The 23,236-nt window shown below is 41.1% G+C and overlaps 2 protein-coding genes across 5 annotated transcripts in view; both read left to right on the top strand.

The window, feature by feature from the left end:
- The window catches only part of cdk6 (cyclin dependent kinase 6), a 34,086-nt gene extending 17,596 nt beyond the window's left edge, over positions 1 to 16,490 (top strand). For both annotated transcript variants that reach the window (XM_068711078.1, XM_068711077.1), the window contains exons 5-8: positions 4,645 to 4,754; positions 12,258 to 12,308; positions 12,741 to 12,876; positions 13,039 to 16,490. In XM_068711078.1, coding sequence (XP_068567179.1) covers positions 4,645 to 4,754; positions 12,258 to 12,308; positions 12,741 to 12,876; positions 13,039 to 13,191 — 450 coding nt within the window. In that variant the 3' untranslated portion in view covers positions 13,192 to 16,490. The remainder of the gene's footprint in view (positions 1 to 4,644; positions 4,755 to 12,257; positions 12,309 to 12,740; positions 12,877 to 13,038) is intronic.
- A 418-nt stretch (positions 16,491 to 16,908) lies between these two features.
- fam133b (family with sequence similarity 133 member B) lies at positions 16,909 to 22,645 on the top strand. 3 transcript variants are annotated; one of them, XM_068711081.1, is made up of 11 exons: positions 16,909 to 17,039; positions 17,615 to 17,712; positions 18,459 to 18,537; positions 18,695 to 18,808; positions 18,898 to 18,930; positions 19,118 to 19,189; positions 19,551 to 19,649; positions 19,797 to 19,838; positions 20,292 to 20,381; positions 21,402 to 21,452; positions 21,752 to 22,645. In XM_068711081.1, exons 1-11 carry the CDS (start codon positions 17,016 to 17,018, stop codon positions 21,845 to 21,847), a joined length of 798 nt encoding a protein of 265 aa, XP_068567182.1. In that variant the 5' UTR covers positions 16,909 to 17,015; the 3' UTR covers positions 21,848 to 22,645. The 3 variants fall into 3 exon arrangements, with proteins under 3 accessions (XP_068567182.1, XP_068567183.1, XP_068567185.1); XM_068711082.1 differs by having other exon boundaries at positions 19,800 to 19,838; XM_068711084.1 differs by lacking the exon at positions 21,402 to 21,452.
- Positions 22,646 to 23,236: the final 591 nt, after the last annotated feature.

A 23,236-nucleotide genomic window follows, 5' to 3' on the forward strand; every position in this document is an offset into this window, starting at 1 on the left:
TTTGGGCCATCATTTCAATGGGAAATTATACCTTTTGTGCTCATCAAAGTCATTGCTGAGATCTGGGAACACAGCAACATTACTACAACCAAATCTGATGGGGCAAAGAACTTTCCTTGAAACGGCTGCCTTGTTGACAACCTGTTGATAGTCGAACCCCTTAAGTGTTTTTCTCAGACTATAAAAGAGTTGGATAAGAAGATTGATACCACTCTCATGACTGTCTGTTGACTATAAAGTTTCTGCCAGGGGGGCAATTAGCTTAGCCTAGCTCTTTCCAAAGTTTAAGAAGTCCACATACCAGTAGCTCCATTAAATAACGAACACATTACATCTCATTGTATTAATTGGTAAGCGTTAGAAGTGCTGCAAGGGAGATGTTTTAATATTTGTCAGAGCTAGGCTAGCTGTTTCCCTTCTTTCCAGTATTTATGCTAAGCTAGGCTAATGGTCCCCTGGCAGTACATTGCCTATGCGTCCTTGGGGACCAACTCACAAAATCGTTGCTTCATAGAAATCAGTGGTCAAAAACTCCACAAGATACCTTTTTAAATTGGTGAGTACAGTGTTGTATTACCCACAAGAAAGATGGCCAACACTATATGAAAATAAGTTGGAATAAAACACAAAGGTCAAACATACCCTACAGATAACGTGCATACATTTGCAGAAATGCAGCACTTGGCACTGAAGCACATGAGTCCATGCAAAAGCAGGTGCTCACTTAGTCACGTGCAAGCACTCGCACATAACACAAAACCAATACGCCCCCGCGCTCACATGCATGCACCCCATTGTCATACTCCACCGCTGCGCCTGCACAGTGTGCTGGTGGTACAGGTCCGGATGTTGCAAGTGAGACAAGTTTGGAGGTCCGCCCCAAGAGGTCAGGAGGTCCTCTTGGGGCAGGAGAAGCCATTTCCTCCTGAGGCAGAGCAGGGATCCGCAGTGAGGAGGAGGATGGTGGTGTTGGTGAGGGGGAGGATGCTCTCAGCAGAAAGGAATTCCCAGAATGTTGTCCTTTAATCTGGAGAGTCTCTCTCTCTCTCTCTCTCTCTCTCTCTCTCTCTCTCTCTCTCTCTCTCTCTCTCTCTCTCTCTCTCTCTCTCTCTCTCTCTCTCTCTCTCCCTAGGCTTTATCTGGCCTCCTCTAGCTTTTTCTGTTACCATGCGGAAGGAAAGAAGGGTGTCAGATAGGCAGAGAGACGGATTGAAAATTCAAAGCAGCTGACCTAAGAGCAAAACACTGTATTGCACAGTTAAGGGCTGACTCACTCTCTTGTGCCTGATTGTCCTACATACTGTGTGTTTGTGTGTGTCTCTGTTTTCATGCAGCCTGTACAGAGGAGGGAGAGCAGGAGTGGGTAATGAAGGGATATGTGAAGCAGAACAGAGAATAAGAAGGGTGAGAAAGAGACTAAGGAAGAAGGAATGCAAACGTGGTCGGAAGAAGAGGAAGGAAAAGGACAGAAAAAAGCTCAGAACCACATTGCAATCGGGGAATGTTTCTCTTTACACAAGTCTGTGTAGTTATAATCATCTCCATGAAAACTGTTATTAGGTTGTGCGTTACAGCCACAACTCAAAGCATAGTCCTTTGTAAGAGTATTAGTTTTGAGATATTAAATATAAGCAGACTTGAGACTTCCTTAACACAGAGACAGTTGAGTATTTTATGGAGAATGAAACTGTGTGTTCAAAATGCATTCATGGATATTACAGGCTCTCCAACTGTTGTAGACTTAACTGCATTTCAGAGTGTTTTACAGACTCATGGGCTCACAGAAACAGACGGAGAAAGAGAGGCAGTTAATGGAGAGCGAGAAAAGGGTGAGGATTGCTCAGTGTAAAGCAGGACTGACAGTGGAAATGTTGTTTGGAGATGAAAATGAGCACCCTGAAAGTCAGAATCGGAGGTTTGAGATGAGCCATTTGAGGGGCGGAGAGTTACTAATTTCACTAATGCTTGGCACTTGTTTCTAAGTGGTGAGAGAGGATGGGTGCAAACAGTCACAGTGTAAAACAGTAGGATATTTTAATCCTATTCAAAACCAATAATTTATTGATCATACTAAAAAAGAACCTGTGTTTCCAAAGCCTGACATAGCATATTCCCCTCTGCCATAGACCTCCAATGTTGTCCAAAAACTTAAACACTGGGTTACATGTTGCTTCATTATGATAAATCATGGGTGCTGTAGACACAAACTACTGCAACAGAACAAATGTGTGTTGATCTAAAACAAACTGAAAATATTCACCAACAAATGCACAAAATAAGGTAAAGGACTCTATTGGTTTAGGTGATTACTTGGCCTTTAAATAATGAAAGTTTATATTTATAATATGTGTATTTTTTATTTTTTTTTAAGAAGTGTCCCGAGTCAAAAAGTATGGAGATAAGTACTAATGCATTGATGATATTTTTTTCATTATATTCATTGACGAATAAATAGAACAGAATAATGGCTGTCTTATGCTTTAATGCATGTATAGATGCACTGCTGCAAAAACTATTTCCTATAGTGCAAGTTGTTAGGGTGTTGCTTAAAACATCTATTTCTGTGTGTGCGTGTGTGCGTGTGTGTGACATACAGGCCTTAATCTGCAGTTGTGGCCAGGTTTTCGAGTAACTCTGCGGATATACCCCGAGCTCTAGCTCTGTGGTTCTTCCTAGAAGGCTCTACGTGTGCATTCGTGTTCAAACCAGCGCTGACTTTTGATTCTGCAGGCCTGCTAACTCCATGCAGCAGACAGAAGTCACATAGATTTGAGCCTGCACACTTTCAGAGAACCTAAAAAAGAGAACCCAAATTAGAAGCGATTCCTACAAAAGTGAAAGCCCATGCAGCCTTGAATTTTCCTACGTTGAAAAAAAACAGACCTTTTGTTGCCTGACTATATGAGCAGCTCTGCAACTTTCATTCATGTTTTTCTGTGAGGTTTCACTGTTCTTAAAATCTTCAATGACCCTACCGGTCAATCAGTTCATTCTCAGCAGTCTCATTTCTGGTCACGTGGCACAGCCGACACATCTCAGCCAACTAGCCTCAACTTCCTCCCTATTTCCACTGAAGCAGGAAGCAGGAGACGAGAAAGTATCACACATCTGCAAAATGCTGCCCCGGCTCTATTAATAGTGTCATTCAGTTTAGAAGAAAAAATGTGACCAAACTCTTTATTCCTCTTATCTGTCTCTGTTGACTGCCTTGTTTAAGAATCCAGCTCGGGGTAATGTTTTGGGCAGTTTCAGAGTTTGCCTCTGATGACGTAAACTTCCTTTCAAGCTACAATTATGAATAATGCCCCTTTGTAATGGAATTATTATGTTGTTATGTACATGTTATGGGTGGGTTATGAAGCATTGCCCTGCAACCAAACTAAGTTTATCGTTTTTATACATTTAACAAGATTAAGGAACAAAGTGGTGGACCGACCGACGGACCATCATTGACATCCACACAGCCACGCTGCTAGCATGGCTAAAACACAACTTTTTTTAACCAATGGAAATTACATTAGGCAGCGATGTACACGTCTACTTACTGAAGTGCAGGGAGGAAAATCACTGGGACGTGTATTACTAAAATCAACCTCCCCAGTGAAGGAAATGTTGTCCAAAAGGCTATAAACCATAATGTTACTTGACTGCTTACTCAAAGTAATTTCTCAGAGGGCACTTGAGCACTAGTTCATATTTGTCTATCGACATCATTTTAGGATCATTGCACTCATATTACAAATGCAGGCTTGTGGACAACAACTAAAAGCTCAGGGTATCATTTCCACGTACTCCCGCAGAGCATGCAATAAAGATATCTAAGTGACACCGCACTCGTTTTGCTTACAAACATTCGCCTCAGACTCTAGGATCCCGATAAGCACTCTGCAGTGCCTGAGGGAGGAACTGCAGCCAAAAGCTGTTGGAAAAATCTGGAGTTTAGGAAAGCACCTGGAACCAGTCCACTCTCCTACTAGGGGTCACTGAGTTTTGTCTGGAGGCTTTCCCTACTGTAGCTGTTAACAATGCTGCTGCTTTCCTGCAGGCTATGGCTACACACACACACACACACACACACACACACACACACACACACACACACACACGCACAAACTCAGAGCTCCCAATAGAGTTACAGGGACAAATTTGGAAACCAGGCTTGGTGTGAAGTGGCACAAAATGGCTGCTGTAATAACTCAGGTGGGTGCAGGGTTGCTTGATGCAAGATGGAAGGAAGAAGGGGGGGGGGGGGTCGCTATCACTTCACGTACATGAGACCTCTGCCAGGTTTAATCCAGTGAAACATTGTATTGTTTGTTATTGTAACTGGTACTACTGAGCGTGTATAGATAGTATTTTGTGTCGCTGGTGGATTGCTGTGGAAAGATTGTGTGATGCGAGTACACCAAAATGGGAGCAGGGAGATGTGTCCTGCCAGATATGATTTCATGTCTTATGTAAGCTTAAGATGAGGGCAGAGAAGTATTAACCCTGCGTGTGTGTGCATGCGAGTGTGAGGCCCCCCCCAACATGGCGACATTTACTTAATGCTGCAGGCAGGTACACGCAAAAAGTTGGGAGTGATTTATTTTTTTAGTCTTTGCAAGTTTAACCCTCTTAATGTTTGTCTGCTGTGTGTTGTAGGTGGTGACACTGTGGTATAGAGCCCCAGAGGTGCTCCTCCAGTCCAGTTACGCCACACCAGTGGACCTGTGGAGTGTCGGCTGCATCTTCGCTGAGATGTTCAGGAGAAGGTGAGAGCAAAGAGAATTATGGTGATATCTAGGGCCTGGCGACAAGGCCAAAATCCCAGTGTGTATATGTATGTATGTATATATATATATATATATATATATATATATATATATATATATATATATATATATATATATATATATATATATATATATATATGTAATTTCAAATCTCTAAAACAATATATATCTCACAATATATCATGTTTTCTGGTAGTTTAATAAATATAGTCTTTAAGAAATAACCACATGGTGAAGCCTATTTCTGTAGACTCCTGTGTGAATTAAGTAGTTGAGTATATTCTCATTTAATCAAGAATTTTTGTGCAAAATGAACATGAAATTATGTCTACATGCATACACAAAAATACAGAATAATCAGATTAAGACAGTTTGATTTAACTGAGTTTGATCATATTTTCTGACAAATTTCTGCTTATTTTCAGTTCAGACAACGTAATTGTCTCTATGATTTCATGACAATACGACCACTCCAATGAAACATCTTAAATGATAACACTGGATTATCGCCCAGCCCTAGTGTAACCCCTCATACTGTACGTAATTTGACAACTACATGAAATGGAGGGATTAAAACCAGCAACCACACACTCACACGCACTTCCAACCACATTTGTCCAGTCGCACACAAAACTTTCAATCAAAAACATCAGCATTCTACCCTGATAATCAAACTAAATTAAGATTTTGTTGAACATTGTTTTTCTGTCTGACATGCTCATGTTAGCAGGTTTCTATGGGAAGGGTTCTTGTTTTGTCCTAACCAAGCAGTAGTTTTAGTCGATCTTTAATGCTCCGCTGTATGTTCCTCCTTCACTATGCTGCTTTTGCATTGAAAACACACAAAAGCATACACCTCAGCAACTGACTCATGTATCTGGTGACTGGTGTATCGTACATGGAAACTGTCACACACTCACTGACATGCAACAGAACAATATCTCTGATACATACAAGCCAGCCCCTTATGTGCCATATACTGTGCTTTTGTGCACTAATTGTAGCTTTGTATGAATTCTATTACTGAACTGACTTTGCATTGTGTGTGACCATTTCTCTTAAAGTTGTCATACGTAGGGAGAAGAAAGTAAACTGAAACCTTTAAACTCATTTTACACAATTTACAGCAGCGTAAATCGTTTTGCACATGCATCAATGTAGTGTATTAAACTGGGGTCAAGTCTTACTCACCACAATAACCCTGGTGTCATATGGATCATAAGAGTCTTCCGAGGCCTTTACTGAGGTTTTCCACATTTACTGTTCAACAACAGATTATGATCAGTGAGCTTCAGGGATGTGCATACACACATCCACATGCTCACATCCTTGTGACTAGGTCTCCATACAGAGCTAATATCACTAAAAGGTTTCTGTCATCTCCCCTTTCCTATGAAGTGGTTTTACTGTTTGCATGAATGCTGAAGTATTCAAGTGTGCAGAGATGTCCCAGATCTGCGGCTGATGTTGTCTGTATTTGAGCTTTAACCCAGAATCCAAGACTGCGCTGGGCTGTCTGTCCGTCCCATTCTCGTGAACGCGGTATCTCGGTGGCTTGAAGGAATTTCTTCAACTTTGGCTCAAATGTCCACCTGGACTCAAGGATGGTAGTCAACGGTCAATGTCACTGTGACCTCACAAATCACGTTTATGACCATACCTTAAGATTTCATAGGATTATTTGGACAATTTCACACAAATGTCTAATAGGATAAATAGATTAAGTGATGACATTTTCATCAAAAAGGTCAACTTAACTGTGACTGCATAATGTTCTGCAAAAACACTTTCCTGACCATTATTCAATACCAAAACTGTGTTTCACATTTGGTCGGATATGGAATTGACACTAATCTTGGATGTCCACCTTGAAACTGCAGTGACGTGTAGATCTTTCTGTGCTGCAAGTTGAGAATGTGACCGCCACAGCACGCCACCACGAAGAACTGGCTACTACAGACTGAAAGAAGATCTGCAGGAGCCTGTAGCACACACTGAACGATCTGAGTCTCTTCAGGAAGAATAATCTGCTCGTGTGTCTGAGTCCAGTCCAGTTTTTTATGGATACTGGAAGGTATTTGGGGTCCAAAAGTGTGAGACCACCCTCTTCCCTTCCTCTCCCTGGATGACAGCCAGGACAGAGAGCTTCCTGTTCCTCTGGTAGTCCACAAGCTCATTGGTTTTGCTGATATTGAGCTTCAGGTGATTGTCGTTGCACCATGTGACCATTGGCGGTATATAAAGAAGTGGACGTAGTCACTGTGATCATGTCACCCATTGTTTCGTTGGACTGACGTTTTGAAGCCTTGAGTCGTCTTTTTGGCCGTTGACATCTTGTTTTTGTGGGACCAGAAGTGACACCAGAGGGTACAACAGTACAGCAGAATGCTGAATAAGATATTTTTAGGCGACCATAAATGTTTCAATTAACACGGACAACTTCCAGACAACACTGCAGTAGTGACCTGTCAATCACAAGGTAGCCACGCCCTAAAGCCCACCCTGCTTTATTGTCCGTTTTTCTCTAAATAGGACAATAATTTACAAAATCATTCTGTATCGATGAAGACATGAAACTTACGATTGATACCAGAAACTTGTGTTTGCAATGTTTACTGAGTTAATAAAGCAAGTGACAAGTAGTCAGTTTCTCATAGACTTCTATAAAATCAGACTTCTTTTTGCAACCAGAGGAGTCGCCCCCTGATGGCTATTTGAAAGAATGCAAGTTTAAGACACTTCTACATTGGCTTCACTTTTCAGAACCGGAGGTTGCCGCCTGCATGTGACGAAGCTCTCTTTCAGTCCGCTGTACTCCTGTGAAAACAGCATGTTTCTCACTGGAAATGATTCACTGGAATCATGCATGTCAATATAGTGATTACTTCCATTTCGCCAAAAAATACACTTTTATTAAATTCCTTCAAAGTCTTCACTTCACGTTATGAGTCTGGACGAACTTGGATTTAAACTCCAACTTGCCCTGTTGGTGAGGCGGAAATTCTAGTTTGAGGTATAATCCACAAAGACCTGCTGCCGTCATTACACAATCAGTTATTTGAGTGTTTGTTAAACGTTTCAATGTTTTCTCAAAATGGCACCTGTCAGCTGCGTTGCGTAATCACATTTCGGTTGACTTATCAAACCATTACAGAAATGACAGGCTGGCTGCTGTGGTTGCAGCATGCAAGTCAAGATCCTGCTTCTTGGTATAGGTATTTGTCAGTTTGTGGTCTAACGAACTTCACACACTGGAGAGCCAAACTAATAACGGACCACTTTTCTAAAAAAAATAAAAATAAAAAAAGAGGTTCAACTGCCTGTCTATGGAAGGGAGTCTTGTATTCAACAGTGACCTGGGATCTAGCCAGACTGTAGTTGTGTGTGTGTGTGTGTGTGTGTGTGTGTGTGTGTGTGTGTGTGTGTGTGTGTGTGTGTGTGTGTGTGTGTGTGTGTGTGTGTGTGTGTGTGTGTGTGTGTGTGTGTGTGTCGGGAGTAGATAAGAACAGTCTTTCTGAGGTAGGGCTGAGTGCCAGGAGGAGCAGCCCTGCCTGTAATTTATGCTTCCTTCCCCAACCGTCCTCACACCCTGACATGCACAGCCACACACACAACGACTCTGCATGTGTGACTTAGTGGGGATATTTAGGCTCCAGTGGCAAAGGGTGACGCTGGGTGAAGAGACTGTAGTCATGTGGTACACAGACGGATGACAAATAAATCGGGATGTAGGGATCAACCGGTTTTGCCATAACGCATATACCAGCCTTACATTTGCCAAAAAGTGCTTTAAATCAGCAGTCGGGGAGCATTCTGGATTTTAAAAAATGACAAGGGAGTCATGTGAACTAAGACAGTTTAGTGCGTAAAGTTTTACTGCCCATCGTAATCGTAAATAGTGCCTCTGTGCATCGGTGTCAGACACCGAGGAGCCCTGACCGTTTCCCCTTTTCACCTTTAGTGGTATCAAAATGTATATAATTTTAGAATACATATCTTTAAAGGCCTTTTTCTTTGGGCCCGAAATCTCCACTTTAGTAGCACTTACCTAAACCAAACTTTTTAGTTTAATTCCTGTCTATATTCTGAAGGTTTTCACAGAGGGTGTTGTTTATACGTCGTTCATGGCCGGATTTGTAAAACATTTTATTCCTAAAATGATGTTGCCATTTTTTTACTTTTTTTTAATGGCTTTTTTATTACATGGTGCATTTTAGCTATTTGCAGGTCAACCACGACTGCCTAATACCTAACAGTGGAAACATTTCAATTTCAATACAAACACTCCAGTGTTGTTGCGTCTGTCCTTTTTTAAAGGTTCTAGGCACTGTTTCTAGCATGTGTGCTATAGGCCATCCTAACGGTACCGTTATGCATTATGTGCAGAGGATATAGTGTTCCTTTTAAAACCAGGCACAATCAGATACCAGTGAGGTGTGTGTGCAAGTTGGCCAGGTTAAGGTACTTCTTACCTCACCCTGACACAATAAGCTGTAAAAAGCTTTGGTGTGGATATGTGTGTTTTCACAATCTGGCACCTGTCCAACTTTGCCTTAAGGCGGAAGGCAAGGCAGAGCCCTTTGATGGCAATGAACAGAAAATACACTCGCTCTCGCTCCCTCTCTGCAGGTGATTATGGTGGCTTTTTAAAAGGCCACCTGTTAGAGATTAAAGGGCACCTGGGAGAAACAGTGAAAGAAAGCTAATGAAAGCGTGATTGAGGGAAAGTGCAGAACAAGAGAGGATGAGAAAACGCTGTTTATTTGCAGTTCAGGTACAACGAACCAGACATTTCCACTGGTGGTTTAATTACCTTTTAAAAATGGTTGGTATCTAATTGTAATGTTTATTTTTCTGGGAATGAACAAATATGTCTAAGAAATATCGTCTGCACAAATAGGCGATTGATCCATTAATAAATTCATTGCCATTTTTATACTCTTAATTTTGGACTTTTGGCCCGAAAAAAACAAGCAATCTAAAGACTTTACCTTGAAATTTAGGTCTGTTTTTATTATTGCAATAAGCGTTAGTTGAAGCCCCACTGAACCATGACAACTCCAATTCACCCGGTTACCTTATGTTGCAGGTCAGGAAAGTGCAAATCCAACCTCAGAATGTCTGTTTTATGAGTCATAAAACTTCAAAGCTTCTACCCCCAAGCAACCTCCTCTCCTCTCTCCACTTCCATTATCAAACATGCCATTGTGTAAAAAAAAAGAAAAAAAAGAAAACCTCCTTTAATGACTATCTGAGAAGAGTTGGGAACTGGTTCTCTAAGGAATTTGAGCAAATATCATACAAGTCTGCATCTGCATGGCTGGGATAGTGTCGGGGTGAGTCATGGTTCGAGTGAATGGGGGGGCGAGAGCGCCTGCTTGTTGACATTCCTCCAATCGAAAAGGTTGAACTGTGTTGTGTTAATGGTCTGAGAGAGGCCCCACATCCGTGTAGACTTTCTCACAGTTTGGAACTCAATTGTTGAATCCTCAAAGAGACAAACGCATGCCCACATATACAGGACGTCCAAACTTTTGACGGACACACTTGCAATTCCAAGCAAATTGCTACGACACGGGCTAAAACACACTCCAGCACACACTCGTGTGTCCCTCCCTCCGTTTCCCACCCAAGTCAGATTGACGCTCTCGCGTGCAAACATGCACGCGCGCACACACACACACACACACACACACACACACACACACACACACACACACACACACACACACACACACACACACACACACACACACACATACCAGAGGTTGTTTCGGTGGAATGTGGGACAGAGCTGTGCTGGCACTAAAGGAAGTGTGACTCAGCTGCCTGTCCCAACCCAGTCTCAGTCCTCCTTTCACTGCCCCCCGTTTGTGTGCGTTTGTGCACATGTACGTATGTGCACATGCAATGCCCAGAGTGGGGAACGATCTCTTTTGTGCATGTGGGCATTTGTACTTTTACGTGTGGACATACGTACTTGAGTGTGTGCAAATGTGCATATGCACTTGACTGTTGACTGTGTGTGCATGCCAGTGGTCAGCTCTATGTGAATCCAGTCATCCCCCTCCAACAAACCACTCCAGGTTTAAAAATGGACCTCTTGGAATTATCAGCCCTACTTGTTCTGGCATGATGACTTTGCTGTAGGTGATTTTTTTCTTCTTCTTTTGCAACAGTCCAAACTGGTTTGGTTTGATCTTGAATGGCTTTCAAAGCTCAGCTCAGCGCAGTGCTTTACCCCCAAAGACCTATATGGTGTGTTCCTGTTTTCAGTTAGATGTTTAAAGCAACGGTTCAAGAGTCGACCAACACTGAGACATCCATTAGTTAAGGATGCCGGTTGTGAATAACTGAAACAAACATGTATCTCAATTCCACTTCCGAACAAAAACATGTGACCGAGAGTTTGCTGTCACTGTAGAAATGTGCAAAATACCCCTGTGTGACTAACTTCCCAGTGTCTGAGTCTGTAGGAAAGTGTGGGTGTTGAGCTATGCAAAGCTTCCTGCAAGTGGGAAAACACAGGGAGCACATGGTGGCTAGCCGTTCTGTTGACTTCAGTGAAGTGGGGTGCACTTGAACTGTCTTTGTGCCTGGATACAGACTGCATACACACCTATGGGACAATATCATGCATTACATTGACATCTGCTGGTGATGAATCATCTTAAACAAGTAGAATATAACAGAAAGACAGCTGATCTGACCCTACTGCATTTCATACTGCAATTTTGGGATTAACTGATTTAGAAAGTAATCTTGTTGCCATCGATAACGTCAGCGGAAAGTCTTCTCCTTGAGAGCAACAAGTTCTCATTTCCTTTTTAGAGCAACTTCAGGTCTCGTTCCCATACATCTTTCTGTTAGAATAATCCAGTTTCTGTCACACGCCTCTCCCTCCCACTTTCCTACACACATTCTCACACACAAAGAGAGCAAAAGCAGACACACATGAGGGATAAATAGACTTTTTCTGTACTGTGTGGCGGCCGGCAGACTTGTGCTGATGATGACTACTGGAATTTGTGCGGGTGCCAGGGCAGGCATGGCTGCCCACGGGCATCCAAAGACGGCCCAAAGCCACAGGAACCACCAGCAGCCCTGGTGCCGCTCTCCTCCCTCCTTTCATCCCTCCCCTCCTGTTTTCAGTGGTACTACCAACACTGCTTCACAACCCTGGCTACATGAGATGGAGCTGCCAGTGTGTGGCTACTTCAAACGCTCACATCGGAGTCAAACATTCCTCGTTGCCTTGAGCCAATAGCTTTTATCTCGGAGCTGTTTGTCTGCAGTATACCGTGGGATAGTGAACATTGGGGCTCAATAAGAACATAATCAATGCTGGTCACTTTTAACCAACTTTTTTACTTTTTCCTGTATTCATGTTTTTGTGCAACACAATATATGAAGGTAACGTCTCGCGTAAATGTTTAAGCAGCATCTGTCAAACTGAACTTGGGTTTATTTTCTCTTTCCCAGACCGCTATTTCGAGGGAGCTCAGATGTTGATCAGCTGGGGAAAATTTTTGAGTAAGTATTATTGGCTGCATATCCTGTTCCAGTTTCTGAGGTCCTGTATGTTATAATTGTATAAATCTGAATGTACAACCAAGCCCTGAAAACTTTATTGGACTGTATACAAAATCAGTCTGTCAAAAGTCGATCCAATCGAATTTTTGGGAACTTAAATCCAGTGTGTGGATATTCTCCATTGTTAATTCGTTGAACCTATTATCATGCATATGGACTAAATATAGAGCAGAGTGTGCAAACCTTCCTGTAATTCATGCAGAGCCTCCCAGACAAGGGCATGCTGCTCTGCTAGGGTGAATATTGTTGTCACCATTTTACAGTGCTTACCAGCAGACACACAAGAAAACGGGTCAGTTGCTTCAGATTTGAACTGGAGAGGCAGTGGATGCTGAACATGTGAAGGCACTAATGATGATTATCATCCCACAGTGTTGTTGGGGTACCTACAGGAGAGGACTGGCCCCAGGAAGTGGCCCTACCACAGAGTGCTTTCACCCCCCGGCCCCCTAAGCCCATAGGGGACTTGGTTCCAGACATGGACGAGCAAGGACAGGCCCTCTTAATGGTGGGTAGTACGAGCCTCGGTTCAAACCAATATATATATATATATATATATATATATATATATATATATATATATTCATTCATTCATTCATTCATTCATTCATTCATTCATTGGCCAATCTTCTCATCTCATCCGCTTCTATTTCTCCTCCCTCCTTTGCAGCAATTCCTCGCCTTCAACCCCTCCAGGAGGATATCAGCCTTTGCTGCGCTTAGCCACCCCTACTTTCAAAGTGTGGACAGCCACAGTAGGAGTGTGTACGCGGCCCAGCCAATCCCCAGCAACAAGCCCACTATGGAGGAGAGGACTGCCTGACTGTCCTCCTTCACCCTTAATCATCCCATACAGTGTCTATAAAAAGTATTCCGCGCACCCCGCCTTGGTGTTTTTCATGTTTTGTTTTTACAGCGTTCAATCAAACTGTTAATAAAGCTTTTTTGGCACTGATATACAGATAAATCTTAAATGTCCTTAAAAAGTAAATCCGTTCAACTAGATGTAATTTAAGTACAAATATAGAACACAAAGTGTTTGTCACAGACATATAGAGGCACCTTTGGCATCGGTTACAGGATTGAATCTATGTGATTTAAATCTTCTCACGTGCTTCTTTGAACAAGTCCTCAAGCTGAGGTTGCATGGTGAGCATAACTGAACAGCAGTTTTCAAGTTCTAAAACAAATGGTGTCTGATTGTTATTCGGCCATTTGAGTGTTGTGCTTTTCAAGACAGTCCTGTGCAGCTTTAAATCTGTGGGTTGTTGTTTTTCTGCTTGAAAAACAACCTTCTTCCATCATGACAGCAGGTTTTCCTCCAGGAAATCTGTGTTCTGCTGCATTTATTTTACCCTCAACCATTACTACAACATGATGCCACCAACATCAGGCATATAATTGAGTTTGTTGGTCAAAAAGCTTGATTTTAGTATCATCCCACCCTCTTTTGATCTGACAAAGTCTCCCATCCCAGTAAGGCAACCATGTACCTTCTTCAGTGTCCACAGACCTCATTGCGGCCTTATAGCCTCTTCACACATAACCTTTAGTTTTTGGGAATCACCTGCTCTAGACAGATTTGAACTCTGTAATCAAGTGCCTTCACATTTTACTGGTAGCCTAACTGTTTCTTCTCAATAACCTTGTTGGAGATTAGTTTGTTGATGTTTCGATAGTGTAGTTTATGCCAGCTGTTCGGCTCTGCAGATACAGGTGTTTAACTAAAAATCACATATTAGATTACACACTTGATCACCATTCTACCTATCGTTCAACTTCTAAAAAGCAGCCGGCTGCACCAGTGAAGCAAAATCATTTAAATCCATCTTTAGAGATTTGTTTTCACTTTTAAAGTGACATTTTTTGTGATTATCAGTGTCCATAAAGCTTATTAACTGATTTTGTGTTGAATGACATGACATAGACCAAGGGGGCGCATACTTTTTTATCGTCAATGTACAAAACTTTAGGAGAGTACTCCTGAAGAGAGGGTAAAGATGGTGTCAAGAAAGAGGACACCAAACGCTCTCACCCACTGAAAAATGCACAAAAGCTATCCTCCTTCCATGAACTGATGGATTGTAATTGCTGCTTTTAGGTTGTTAAATGTTGATGATTGACTGTGTTAACAATGCAAAAAGGCTTGCATCTCACATAGACTGGTAGTATTGGGCAAGCAGACTGCAGAGGCCTCTTTATGACCAGTGTTTAGCCTCGCAAGAGCCCCCTTGGCTGGGGGTCCGAACCACACAGGATCCCGGGTGGACGGCGTGGATCTCACCTGCCTTCATGCATACTGTGGCTGTGTGCAGTGAGCAGATATACAGTACAAGATATGTACAAAAACATTAAGTGTGTGCACTACCACTGACGTTGGCAAGCTTTTGTACGCACCTACTTATTGAAACATTATTGGGCATCACAAGCCAGCCACTCACTGCCATGTTGTGTCTTATCATTCCAGTTCTATACATGTATTATAATACTGCCACCATGAGGATGTCCTGAGTAGCTGCAGACCAGTAGCCGGATTCTAGTGGTTTATGCACTCTTCTGGGAACTCATCATAATGGGCTGATATCAGTGCTGAGACAATGATGAAAAAAACCTAATAGAAAATGCTCCTGCCACTCACTAGCATGCCTTCATGGGCTTTTTATCATTATAAGATACAATTATTTACTATCCGAATGTTACAGTAATGCACAGGCTTGCAATAGGTGGAGAAAGTCCCACCAGCACTATTCAACATGAATACATTTGGCACAGAATAGTGTCGCCAATATTCTGTATTTAATTTAAATGTCATTGACAAGTCTTATATGCTTGTTTTCATCAAGTTGTTACTTGATTTAAAGATGCTGGGGCATACAATATTCTTACACCAATTACACCAACTGTTTAGATGATAATAGAATCTGTGTAAGAATAGTTTGACAGTGTAAGAAATGTATAAAGGATAGGCAGTGGTACTGTACAGTATAGAGTGCTAAATGCAAGCTGTAATGATAGAGAACTTTTGATTTGAGCATCGTCAGCCCATAGATATGTCGTGAAAATGGATAGATGTAGAGTAGCGAGGGTCTGTGGAATGTTGTTTAGCAAGAGTATTTTGTCCATTGAAAATGTGTTGTGGGCTCTGTGGGTGCATTTAATTTGCTTTGGATTGAGAATGACTATGGATTTTACATAGCTTTTGATAATGAAATAATGCACAAATATTTAGTGTACAGTTTTTGCTTATTTTACAGTCATGTCCAGTTACATTCAAGTTCAGTTATTTTTTACCAGAAAGGAAAAAGCAAGTAATGCAGAGTTGTATTTTTGTATGTAGTAGTTCTTTCAGAACAGTAATCTATTTTAACACTGGTTTACGTTTTCTTAACAGGTAGTGCTGCTAGCACACACACACACACACACACACACACACACACACACATACACACACACACACACACCCACACACACCCACCCACCCACTCTTGACTTTCTCAGGTTCTTGTTATGGTCGTCCGAACCTTTCGGGCACAGTTTGCACATCTCTGGGCTTCTAACTGACCACATCACAACTCCTTCAGGTTTTCTTTCGAGCTGTTCCGTGATCATATCATTGATCATAGTCTACTGCCATTCCTATTTATCAATTATATGTTACTGTAGTCATTACTGTCTGAAGATAACTGCCTGTATCAACTGTTTTTTTTTTTCCCCCAGCAACTTGTAATTGCTAGATGGCGAACACAACGTAGATTCATGTATAATTGTCTGCTTGACTAAGCTGTGTGAGATATTTTCTATTTGATAACGACTCACATCTGGTGTCAGTGGTGCGTACAATGTACAATGCATTATTGAAACTGTTAATTCATTTCAATCTCAGAACACAAAACTGAAGTCAACTGTTGAGCTTTTAGAACTTTAACTGTTTTGAAACCAACGTAGCTTCATCCATCGTATAACTCCAATTACACATACTGTTCCTGTGTCACATTAGTTATTAGCATACGGAAATGGCGACTGGGAACAACACAATCATGGCATTATACTTATGTATGAATGCAGGCATTGGTGTCTTATTATTTTGTTGCACCAGTTGAATAAAAAGCAGCTTTTTGTGAATGTTGTTTTGGACTCATTTGTCAGCGTGATTGACACAATAATGAATCGTTCTAGTGAACGTGTAGGTATTCATTTTTGGAATGAGGGAACATTAGAGGCAACGCAACTGCTCTTGTAATTTGTTATAGTGTTAATTACTTGCATTCTGCCTCTTTTGTCAACAATATATTTATACTTCACATTTGCACAAGCACATATATATTTTAAATAAATATACAGGTATACAGTATATTGTGTTAAAAAAGTCGGTTTCACTATAAGTGCCAATTTAAAAACTATAACATATACGGTGAAGGAGCATGTACATATATTGATAACTATACGTATATATTATACATATTTGATAAAACTCCAGACCAGTAGGTGGCGATATTTCACCATTTTGTTGTTTGGTAAAAACAAAAACCTCAAGAAAAAGAGTCGTCAGCTTCCATTAACAAAGTCTGATGTGGCTAGCTCAATGCTAGCAAGGTAGCACTAATGGTTGTCCTCTCCCTTGGATATTGTCCCCATTACTGACTCGACATGGGCAAGAGAGACAATCGAGTGGTGAGTCATGTCACACGATGTCCGTTAGTCAGATACATCATTGATACGCAGTTATATTTGGAAAGATGCTAGCCTGGCGTCAGCTTAGCGGCTAGCTGCCGTTAATGTATTCCTCCGCTAGGTATTCTAATGCTAGGCCTAGACACAGTGGTCTCTTAGCACACGTTAACATATCTAATATGTGAATACATCAACATGGTCATTTGATGCAACAGTCTCTAGGTTTAAATGTCTTGGTGCATCGTGTCAAAAGTCTATTCTCGACCAGCACAAACCTTAATGGTCGCAATGCTAACGTTAGTTCATAACAATCTGGGTCATGTCTTTTCGTGTTTTTCGTTGACTCTTGAGTCTATATACAGCCTTATTAGCCCTTTTAAACTAATACACGGTAGTCCAGTGTGTTTGGTTAACGTTGTTTGCTAATGCCTATTTACTCTTTTTATCACTGAAGCACATAGCTGCCGAACAGTCTTGCAGTGTACTGTTTCTCAATGTAATCTCTGGTATCTGGATGCATTTCAATAACCTCCATTAGAGATGTATAACATGCTTTCCTCTGTTTGGTGACCCAGGCTTACATTAACCCCATTGCTGCTGCACGAGCCAGGGGACCGGCAAATAACGCCGGACCAACTATACAAGATTATTTAAGCAGACCTCGACCAACATGGTGAGTAAAGGACAGATGTCTCTCACAAGGGCCCCTGTTATTTATGAGAATTATGTTGCATCCATGTCAATCAATATCACTGCTAGGTGTAGATGTAGAGATGTGTGAGGTTTCATCATTTGAGTCAGTATAGTTGCAACATCAGCATCATTTTAGTAGAGGTGCTCTCACAACTGAACTGCCAATGAAGATTGAGAGCAGAGAGGGAGGTCCTCTGATGTGTGTAAACCAGTTATGTTTTATTACCCCAATGCATTATGATTTATAAATGATGAAGATTCAACTGTCAACAGCATCATCTAAAAATGTTTACATTTATTATTTTCCCCCATGAAACTTTCAAGTCATATCTACCTGCAAGAAAGAATGCTGTCTATACATAATTTTGCCTTCCTCAGGCAAAGAGCTTCTAGTTCTCTTGTAGAGAGAACAAAATAATAATAGTATTCTCAGGAACAGATTGAATTTAAAAAATATGAATTAATCTGTAAGGTTTACAGAGTTTTTCTGTAAATAAGTAGGACTCGGGTGTTATGCATTGTCCGTTTACTGTAAATTCTTGCTGTTGATAATCACTTTACACATTGCATGAGAGAAATGTTAAAAGAAGCAGCTGCCGGTTAAGTGGTGAGATGAAGAGCTGCAACTGACTTCACCATTTTGCCAGACATAGTCCTCTCCAATGTCGGCTGAAACTCCGTAACATTATAAATTGTGTTACAACTGATTTATTGTCTCTTCATCAGGGAAGAGTTGAAGGAGCAGCTGGAGAAGAAGAAGAAAGGCTCTCGAGCCTTGGCTGACTTTGAGGACAAAATGAACGTGGTATGTGTCAATATAATGACTCCAGTTATTTCCAGTCATCTTTTAACCCTACTGCAAAACTATCCTGCGTGTTTGGATGGAGGTGTAGCTGCATACGGGGAACCATTAGCAATATAGTAGATTAATACTTTTCTTCAATATGTGCCGTTGTTTTCAGAAATGGAGGAAAGAACTGGCAAAAAACAGAGAGAAGTTGTTAGCTGGAATTGACAAAGAGAAAGACAAAAAGACAACAGACAAGGAAAAAGAGGAGAGGAAAGAGAAAAAGGAGGTAAGGTATCTCACCTTCATCGGACATTTGAATAACCGACCTCTTAAATCATCATCGTTTACTGACTTTGTCTTTTCATTTGTGGTCAGAAAAAGAAGAAAGAGAAGAAGAAATCAAACAGGGTGAGGAGAGACCTCCAGTGATTTGATGACCAGCTTTGCTACAGCACTGTCTCTCACTCACACACACACACACACACACACACTGTCTGCTTTGTACTCTGAGACGGTCTCTTATTGTGTTCCAATTCCCACACAAGCAAATAACCTCAAATCTAATGAACCCTGCTTTCATTGTGTTTTGGTCAAGCATTCTTCATCTTCCTCCTCCTCATCGAGTTCTGATTCCCCTAGCAGCTTCTCCACAGAATCTGAAGACGCGGTGAGTCATTGCAGACCTCATGGTGTTTTAGATAAAAACAACCAAAAAAAACATTTTGACAAACCGAGATGCTTCTCTGCTGAATGTCAATAATTAACTTGATTGATTACTGCTAGCTGCTGTTTGCTTGTGGTGCTTTGTCAAAGGTAAATTCTAGTAATAGCTTCCTGTGTTTGAATAAAGAAGAGTTAGTTGATATTTAACAGCTGATCAGAAATATATTTTGACTCTTTTGTAGCTCAAACTGATCAGTTTAAAAAAGGTTGTAATTTGTTTCTTGAGCAATTCGGCTCAACATCTCAATTAAATTGTCATAATGCAGCACGACACTGTTTGATTGCATTTGTGTCTGTGTGTACAGGATGAAAAGAAGAGTGTGAAAAAAAAGCGGAAGAGAAGGAAGTCATCGACTAGGAGAGCGTCGGACAGCTCAGAGGGAGAATCTGATGCTGAAAGCAAGGTTTTTCTTTTTTTTAACAGCACAGTTACCGTGTTACAGTGCACTTCAGTAGAATCAGGTTCTAGTGTTGAAATATGGGCAGTTAATATAGTCGTCCTATAATGATTTAAATGCCAGGGTTTAATCAAATTGTTTTTTTTCCCCAAGAAGAAAAAGAAAAGAATAAAGGAAGAAGGGGACAAAGATAAGGTATTTTACTCTTATTCAGTAACACACTTAAAGTTAATGTTAGGAACTTTAAACTGGTGATGAAACGGTCTCAATTTAATACTGATGCTTCTTTATGACCTACATAAGTAAACAAGACCATCAGCGAGAAGATTGGCCATTTCTATATCATTATTGTTAATGCTTGTCATCGGTACCACCGGGTCGGACCCTGCTGCAGTAAAATGAGAGGTTTTCTGAAGGGACTCCAGTACTCTGACACACTACTGCCTCTGACCACAGGACCTGCAAAATCAACACAAAATGGAAGTTCATCATAGTAACTTTTAACTTTTTTAATGTGTATATTTCCACAGATACGTGAGGCTTTTGAAAAAACATGTTTTTACTTGTCCATTGTTCTTGCCAGTCAAACTGAGCTGAATGGGTGTTGTAAAGCATTCATAACTGTGATGTAAATCCTGTGTCCGTCAGGATGACAAGACCCGTAAACGAAAAAGGAAGGCTGAGCGAAGTTATAAAAACTCCTCTTCAGAGTCATCTGCAGAATCCGAGGGGGAAGAGGTAGTAAGCATTTTTGTTATGTGGTTGTATATGTATCGCATCTCTTTCACCACGTATAGCTGTTATATTTACCCTCCAACTCCCAATAGACCTCCAGTATTAAACCTTCAACGTACTACCTCCTCTCTATTCCTCTTTTAGCTCTTTGTTCCTCTTTTTCTTCTAATTGGAGGGGAAGGAAATTATCTTCAGTATTTGTTTGATAGCTGATGCTGATGTCAATGTAAAAAAACAAGTTTTGCAGCTTTCATTACATGTATTCAACGAGTTTGACCCATTAATATTATACTGATCACAGATAAATCTCTGGTTGTCATTGTTGCAAGACTCCCTTATGTGGTGTAGTTGTGTTTGCTCAACTGCTTAACCATATACCTACACACATTAATATTACACAATTGCCAAATACATTAAGTTTCAGTTCTCCCTGCATCACTCGCTCGTCCAGATGTGCAGGCTTTTTGTCTTCATGGAGAGTCTGATAAATAGTCATTTGAATGAAAACCTCGTGACCTCGGGTCGGCCCAGTCAGACTGACTGCGAGTTTAACTTGTGACGCTCTAAATGTTGTGTGAGGCCGACTGCATGCAGCACCTCAGAGAGCAAGCAAGTGAAAACCGTGGTAAAGAGTAAAGGTAGTTTTAAATTACACATGAATACAGCTTAATATTGCTTTCAAAGCGTAGTGAAATGATTGAAGTGAGTCCAAATATGAGCTTGTTTTTCTCTATCAAGCCTTTTGTTGGATGAAAATGATTGTGAATCTGAGCAAAACATGGCAAAACCTTCAGTATAAGGAGAAAAGTAATGGCAACGTATCATAAGTTGAGCGGTATTAAACGGTTTTGTTCAACAGTCAAAGAGGAAACAATGGCTCAGAAATGGTTGTGAACCTAACTGCAGATGCTTGTACACACTCCCTAGATTGTGAAATAATAGTGTTGCATGAAAAGGGGCTTTTTAAGATTGGGTGAGACTTCCTTTAATTCATTTTGTCATTTCAACCTTTCCCTCCCATAGGCTGAAGCCAGAAAGAAAAAGAGAAGTAGTGAGGAAAAGGAGAAAATAACAGTGAGAAATCTACTTCTTTTTTTAAAGTTACAGTTCACAATTTAGATTTGGGTTTGATCCAGTACAAATCATGACGTCAGGAACATATTATTTAGTCAGTAGATATTTAATTGCGAGTTGAAAGATGTTTTGGACAGATGTACATGAAGGGCATCTTAATACAGATCCAGCGTCTAGTATAAGCTGAAACGATATGTCTTAAAGTGCCTACTCTGCCAGAAAGTAACATCTGCAGTAATTGATTCTTAATTTAAGAGAAACGACTTGTACTCAAACCTCCAACTGTTATACGTTTGCAGGACAAATCCAAGAAGAAAAGGAAAAAGAAGCACAAGAAACACGGCAGGAGAAAGAAAAGGAAGGCAGCCTCTCAGTCGGGCTCGGAGCTCGATTAACAACCGCATCTTCACGCTTCTCTCATCCTCCCGACGGTTCACAAGTAGTGTTATTTTTGCTTTTGACCTAAAAAAAAAAACTTCTCCCATCCAGGTTTTGGTCATCACGCTTGAACAAGAGGCCGACAGACTTGCTGTCTGAGACTGAAGTGAAAATAGAGGGAGGCAGCCGTCCCTCTTAAGTGGCAACTACCGGTACATCTGTTGATTTTTACCACCATGCTTTTATAGGTAATTGTTCTTTCAACCATGGGACTGAAGTGAATTCCTCAACCCCCCCCCCCCCCCCCCCGGAGATTTCAATGTGACTGGCACTTGCTTTCATCTTCACAACGCTGGCCCTCTAGGAGTCTCTGCTTCACACCCGACATCTCGCGTTTCTAGTCGCTAGATGAGGCTGTCGTGCTAGTGCCTGCGTCGTGCATGTTGACCAGATGACCTGATGTCTCGCCCAGCCTCATATTGAAGTTGGACTTATGATAAGAAATGTTGAGCTTCACAGTCAACGTTTGTACAAGGGATAATTGTTCCGATAGACAAATTGTTACACTGCAGTGTAAATGTATAAAAAAAAAAAAATGGGAATTCATTAATAAAGTATTGTTTGAGCCTTTAGTGCTGTTAATTAATCACAACCTTTATTGAGAGACTCTTTAATTTATGTTTTTTGTGTGTGTGTGTGTGTGTGTGTGTGTGTGTGTGTGTGTGTGTGTGTGTGTGTGTGTGTGTGTGTGTGTGTGTGTGTGTGTGTGTGTGTTTACGTTTACCCTGTCTGCCTAATACAAACTGTTAGAAATATGCTTCTGCACTGTCTCACTTCTTTATGGAACTCTAGAAACCACAGATAGACATCTTGGAATATTATTTCTTATGCATTAACATGTAAGCAGCATTGTAGTGTAGCTAACTACTTAACTTATGTTAACTACTTAACATAATAGGTTGGTCTCATGCATATGTGGCGGCTGCCTGACTGCCTGCTCCTCTTGTTTGTGTGGCTGCTTTCCCTGCAGGTATCGGCAGAGTGGAAACACCTGAGCTCATCAGCAACACATGGGCCCTGTGTACTGACTAAGCTGATCATATGTAAAGTCTTTATCTGCAAAGTAACTACAGCGGGAAAGTAGCAGAAAATGGAAATACTCAAAGAAAGTGCTCTAAATTGTACTTGGTACAGTTCTACATTCTGCCACAAACATTGGTTAACAACTTGAAAAACTTGCTCGTCTTGCTCTGCCACCCACTGAGTGAGTGGAAAGGTTGTTCTGGTTTAAAATGTTCAATGTACTTCCTATAAAAAAAAAAATCAATTCCATGTCACACGAATACCTTTGAGGTTTTACAGGCAGGTCTTGTGATGTCAAACAATGTTATGGTATCAAAGTTCAA

The sequence above is a fragment of the Cebidichthys violaceus genome, unplaced genomic scaffold (assembly GCF_023349555.1).
Source record: "Cebidichthys violaceus isolate CVI_PGR_0920_01 unplaced genomic scaffold, fCebVio1.0.p SCAF_16, whole genome shotgun sequence".
Lineage (NCBI taxonomy): Eukaryota > Metazoa > Chordata > Actinopteri > Perciformes > Stichaeidae > Cebidichthys > Cebidichthys violaceus.

Coding starts and splice junctions, on each gene's coding strand:
- fam133b (XM_068711081.1), top strand. CDS start 17,016: ATGGGCAAGAGAGACAATCGAGTG. Junction 18,809..18,897: donor AGAGGAAAGAGAAAAAGGAG/GTAAGGTATCTC, acceptor ATTTGTGGTCAG/AAAAAGAAGAAAGAGAAGAA. Junction 20,382..21,401: donor CAGAATCCGAGGGGGAAGAG/GTAGTAAGCATT, acceptor TCCCTCCCATAG/GCTGAAGCCAGAAAGAAAAA.